The sequence below is a fragment of the Cibotium barometz genome, chromosome 12 (assembly GCF_041138505.1).
Source record: "Cibotium barometz isolate CiBa-2024 chromosome 12, ASM4113850v1, whole genome shotgun sequence".
In the NCBI taxonomy this organism is placed as follows: domain Eukaryota; kingdom Viridiplantae; phylum Streptophyta; class Polypodiopsida; order Cyatheales; family Cibotiaceae; genus Cibotium; species Cibotium barometz.
Window position 1 is genome coordinate 20,253,793 of NC_141057.1, and position 6,000 is coordinate 20,259,792.

Here is a 6,000-nt window from a genome sequence, read left to right on the forward strand (position 1 = left end):
ACGTCTCAAGCGACGCTCCCGCTCTCGTGTCTCTCCCAGCCATGTCAAGGCTATAGCGTGCAAAAAAGAGCTGAGCTCGATGAGTCCCTGAACACACTGGCCTGCTGCATCCAGGTCAGAGCTCTGGCTATCATGCCATATCCTCTCAATGTCCTCAGAAAGACTGGGGTCTGTAAGTATCCTCTCTGGGATCCTCAACTCAAGCTAGTCTCCCGTGTCCTCTCCTCTAGTGTCAAAATAACTGGCGCATGGTCTGAAAAAGAGGTGCCAGCGAGAATGCCAACGGAGCCACCACGCACCCCGAACCTGTCGCCCAGATAGAAGCGATCAATCCGTGATAGATTAGTCCCTCCCTGTCGGCGATTCGATCGAGAAAAACTAAGATTGTCTTGAGAACGGGAGAGAGCCTCATGCTGCCATGCATCAGTGATCCGCAGTGTCATACAAGCTGCAAGCTCCGTGCCGTGCACTGTAACATGACCGCCTCCCACCCTATCGGCCGGGTCCTCAAGCATGTTGAAGTCTCCCCCGACACACCAATGTGCGGCCTCGGGCAATGCATCTGTAACAAGGGTCCAGAACTTTGCTCTGGCACTAGCATGATTGGGCGCATAGACATTGAGCACACCAAAGTGCTCATTGTGCATCCTCAGAATAACATACTGCGCTCTACCAGGCACAATGACCCCGCGGTCCACAATGGCCTGCCGCCATACATCCGCAATGAAAATACATACTCCTCCCTGCCCACCCAAGGGGCCAAAACCAGCAGACCAAAATGTGTCCCATCTACCAAGCATCACCGAACCATATCTCCGAATTCTGCTTTCACTGAAATGGTGCTCCTGCATCATCAGAATATCAATATTGCCCCCAACTAGGCATCTCTGAAGCTCCTGCCTCAAACAACCACGATAACGTACATAGTGTGCACCGCCAAGGCCCTGTACATTCCATGAGATGATCCTCATGGATGACGTGCTGAGGTGGAGGCTCTCAGCCATACGACGGGCCTTCGCAAGCGGCTTGGATGGAGAGTAATCCCCATCCAAGCGGCTACGAATCTGCCCACCCGGTGTGCTGCAAGAGTCTCGGACCAGGCGCCAGTGGCTATGTCCCATAGCGATTGCCTCCCGCTCGGAGAGAGAAACCTCATGTATGCATACATAGCCAGGGTCTTGCGCTAGGTCTGCCACTATGCGAACCACCAAGTGTCGATTCCCAGAGGCATCCGCACTCCCGGTATCAAAGAAATGTGCCAACTCCCCTATCACGTCTGTCATCTCCAAATCGCTCACATGGTGAGAAAACTCAACTGCTTGTGTCCTCAAAATACTAAGAGCGAGATCCAGAGTCCACTCCCGGTCGCTAGTGCTGCAAAGAGGAAAGGAGAAGGCCACCGCTGAATCAAGTGCCTCCTCCCCTCGGGCGGGAGGTATCACCTTTGATGGGTGTTGGCTCATGGGGGCCCTCCGCTCCAAAAAGGCGTGTAAAGGAGTAGTCGAAAGCCTCCGAGCGCTGTCTAGTGTCGAGACTACTCAGCCGAATGCGGATGGAGGATATCCGTGAAGCACGAATCGGCGTGGTAGGTCTCTTATGCGGTGCACGAGCAAGGTCGGTGCTCAGTGCCCGCCGGACTGCAGGTGAGCGCCAGGGTACTGCCAGTGCCTCCCGGGGAGCTGAGGCGAGCGGAGGGGGAGGAGGGGGGGGAGAGGGGGGTGGGAAAGGAGACGCTGAAAATGCGAGAGCAGGAACGGGAGGAGGCGAGGGTGGAAGCGAGGCGGGAGGGGGGGGCGGGTGGAGGAGAAGGGGGGGTGCTGGCATCTCCTGATCCTTAGTCTGCGCTGGGGTCTCCTCCTGGAGGGGAGCAAAGCTGTTCCTCACTGGAACCCAATGATGTTGAGGTTGTCTGCTGTTGCGTTGGTCTCTGGGCATGCTGCTGTGGTTGTCTCCCTCTACGGCGCCCTTGTCGAGGTTGCCAATCAGAGGTCTCTGTGGGCTGAGCAGGTGTTCCGAAGGCTGCTTGCCGAGACGCATCTGTGGGCGAGCCATCGGAGGTCTGCTGCTGCGGTGAATGTCGGGGTCTCCTGCGAGGGCAGGCCTTGGCCAGGTGGCCGACCTACGTGCATATAAAACACTAGTTCGGGAGCCCCGAAAACTCCACTCTCTGATCAATCCATCCCCCCCTATCCTAGGTAACTCAATGACCTTCGAAAGGGAGGAGATGTCAGGAACCAAAACTCTAACCGAAGGAAGGCCAGCTGCTCTAGCCACCATTGAAGCTGCTGTGGGGCCAGTCTCAAGCACCGAGCCCACCAATGAACCTTTCCTAGAAAGGAGCGGAAGGTACTCGCGTCGAAGTCCAGGAAAGCAAACTGTGACATGGAATAGGCACTCTCCCTGCTCGGCCGCTGCTGGGTCGAAACCATGCTGCCAATGTCTGAAGAAGGCCTGAGCACCCCTGATGTCAAGGGGACTCATGGCTAGGACCTGGGCCACGCCCTGGGCTGTCTCGAACTCAATCTGGTAGTGTCCGCGGCCCAGTAACTGAACGTCCAAGATCTTGCCCACATTTGCAAGAAGGCGGGCTTGGAGAAGATCCCGGATCTCCCCTCTGCTGGGGCGAGTGCCAACTATATGGCAAATGATGGAATGTGCCTGGAGGCGTTCCACCTCTGAGGCGAGGCTCGCTTCCTCTTCTGGCGAAGGAGAAAGCCTGATGGGGGTATCCTCAGGGGCGGGCGAGGGGGTTGCGGAAGAGTCCCTCTGAGGTGGGGCGGGAGGAACCTCCATCAGAGTCTGAAGCTGAGTCGAGGGCGCAGCGAAGACGGAGGGTCCTGCAAGAACCAAGCTGCACGAAAAAGCGGAGCGGGACGGAAGACAGAGGGGGAGGGGCGGAAGACAGAGGCGGGAAACGGGCAGCGGGGAGCAAAAGGGGGCGGGAAAAGCGCGAAAGGGGGGGGCGGGGGCGGGACGCGGAGGAAGGGGGGAGCGGGGGGGCATGAAGGAGATGGGGGCAGGCGGGCAGGGGCGATGGGCGCGAAAGGGGGGGTGGGGCGCGCGAAGAGCACAGGGGCGCAGAGGGGGGGGTGCGAGGAGGCGGGGAGAGGCGAAGGCTCGAAGGCGGGGAGGGGGGGTGCGAGCAGGCGGGGAAGGGCGAAGACAGCTCGAGGGGGGGCGGCGAAAGCTTCAGCGAGCGGGTACTCACCATCTATGATTATAAATACTATTGATGCAAAGATACTATTGTAATATATAAAGTTTCAAATAATTATATTAGTAGATAGTTTAGAAAGATAGTATGATTATAAATACTATTGATGCAAAGATTATTACAAGTACTTCCTCCCTCCCAAGCTATGTTTTGTGTTTTTAACTTCATAGTATGTGACCTTATGTAATGCCTTTGTGTAGATGTTGAACAAGGAACACGAGAAGCTTGCTGATAGTTCCTCTGGGCCGGCCATTTCAGCTGCTGGCTAATGAAGCCGCCCCACCAGCAGCACAACAGTTCACCTTTTTTTTATTTTTCTGTTTTTGCTTTGTGTGCCATTTTCCAGAGTGTGCGCCTCTTCAAACATGCATCCTCTGTGTTTGGCTGGTAGTGATAAAGTGGACCCCTCTTTTTTATATTGTATTTTGTGGATTATACAAGAAGGGCATAGAATTGTGTATTCTTCTTGAGTGAGTGCAAGGAAAATGTCAGAATTATGGTGTGGTCTCTTTTATGATATTTGAAAATAGGGAACCTTGTGATTGGGTTCCATCATTAGATTACCAACTACAAATGAAAATGGGTTTGGCTTAGAAAGCAGCAAGATTACACACGTGTGGGCTCTCATCTGCATGTTCGTAAAACAAATCTTGGTGGTGATCTTCTGTAGCTCGGCATTCATTCGGGGCCTTCATGATATAGGGGACAAATTGTCCTAGAAATTATTTGGCTTAGGTTGTGGGTGAATCTCCCCTGTGCGAGCGTCGGCAATTGTGTGTGTGGGTGGTAACATGTGTACTTTCTACTTTCAAGCCAAGCTCAAAAATCTTGGGGGGTTTATCTTTCTAGTACTGTTGTGTGATATGTACTCAAATTTGGTGATTGTTTCAAGCACCCCTAAGTTCTAGAGTGATGGCCATGTATGGGGATTTGCTATGTCAAGTGTCATTATGTCATGTGCCATGTTGCCATCTATCTCAATCACAGCATGAATGCTTCAAACATGTGTAGCAAGGTGGGCAAAGTGAGTTGAATTGAATTGACAAGTTGATATGGTTTGCACACCATCTCACTCCGGTTTATTAGCGAGTGTTTGCTAGAGCATTTGTGAGTCACCCCATCCCACCCTAGTTTATAAGTGAGTATTCTTAAGAGCTTGCGAAAGAAATCACGTAGGTAGGAAATTTGATGATTCTATGATATTAGCGAACTATCATGTTGGTTATCTTGTGGTCGGGATCAAGTGATTAGTTTTTTCAGAGACTTGCACCACCCTTCTACTACCTGTCACTCTTCCCCCATACGGATGGATATTACCCAACATCAACCACATTGGGTGCCCCATACACCAAATAAGGGTATCCACTCTTATGGGCATCCTTACTTCGCTTACAATGGCTCCCTTTTGCCATCCACGTTTACTCACATTGGGTGCTTGATTGGGCATCCATATGATATTATTATGATAGAGTAGTTATTTTGTCGATAAAGATCATTTTTGAATTGTTCAGCTCATGAAGTTAGTATAGCAACTCTGGAACCCAAAGTTCTTATGGTTGAAAGCATTTTTTTGAAGAAAAGAAAGCATAAATTTTGCAATGAATTTGCAAGGACAAATAAATGAAATATAGAGGCTTTTGGATTCCTTACATGAAGATGAGTTGGTTCAAGACATTGCACACAAGTGGTTCATTAAAATCAACAAAAAGACTTTCTTTATAGCATGTCGATGGGTATTGTTATCTGGCATCATTGATTAATAGGTCTTGCACATCTTCAAATCTTTACGAGAGATTTCACGATGAAACAATGCAACCATCACATGACAAGTGTTTCAAGGACTAGTACATGCCTCGTTATGAATACTCTACAGTGACTATGCAATGTAAGAATTTGACAAGATAAAGGGATATCATGCTACTACATGGATTTTAACATTTTGAACAAGAAGAAAATAACTCTTGTTTTCCAGGCATGGCCTTTTTTTTTAAAGTGGAGGTAATGTCACGAGTGTGATCATTGATTGATTTTTTATTGCCTCAAAGGATCTTGTGAAAGGTCACAATTCTTTATGGTTTATTTCAACATACATATCCGTTCACAAAAAAATATACCGTCACAAACATGTTATAATTCTCATTCATTGTAATCATTCAACCTTTGTGTAAAAGAGATTTGACCATTAATGCAAAACATAGTACTTTTTGTTATATACTTTCTTGATTTTAACATTTCATAATTGTGTAAATTTCATGATTAAAGTTTTTCATTGTCTAGTTTTGTCATGGCATGCTACTTGATGGTTGTGACATCATTTGGCTTATCAGAAACTCAAATTCTTCAAGTAGGTTTTAAAAAATTACTATATAGTAGCTAGGACATGCATTTACATGGTGACATGACATTAACACACATGGACGGCATTTATGGCATAGTACATAGTCCATTGAAATCAATGCTATGAAGTTGATTGATGTGTATGTACATGGATGGTAACCATTTCAAGATATATAGTAAGTTGTGTTTGGCTTGGGCAAGTTTGCGTACATGAGTAACGTCATGACTTGAGGGCTAGTTTATATGACCAGATGATATGGGATAAATGGTCACGTGATAAAGAGTTAGTATACTTGATGTGGGCAAAATCCCGAGCACATGAAATGGTTGGGAATTATGAAACTCCCTCACTATATTTGGACATGCGCAACCTATCTTTAGACATGCTATTTTTTAAAAGTACTAAGCATAGACATGTGTGCCTAGATGGATGATCTGGAAGTACATGG

The 6,000-nt window shown here is 48.6% G+C and overlaps 1 protein-coding gene across 1 annotated transcript in view; it reads left to right on the forward strand.

Moving 5' to 3' along the window:
- The window catches only part of LOC147633153 (26S proteasome non-ATPase regulatory subunit 7 homolog A-like), a 73,610-nt gene extending 69,902 nt beyond the window's left edge, over positions 1–3,708 (forward strand). Inside the window, exon 10 of the mRNA XM_086806186.1 lies at positions 3,415–3,708. Coding sequence (XP_086662312.1) covers positions 3,415–3,483 — 69 coding nt within the window. The 3' untranslated portion in view covers positions 3,484–3,708. The remainder of the gene's footprint in view (positions 1–3,414) is intronic.
- Positions 3,709–6,000: the final 2,292 nt, after the last annotated feature.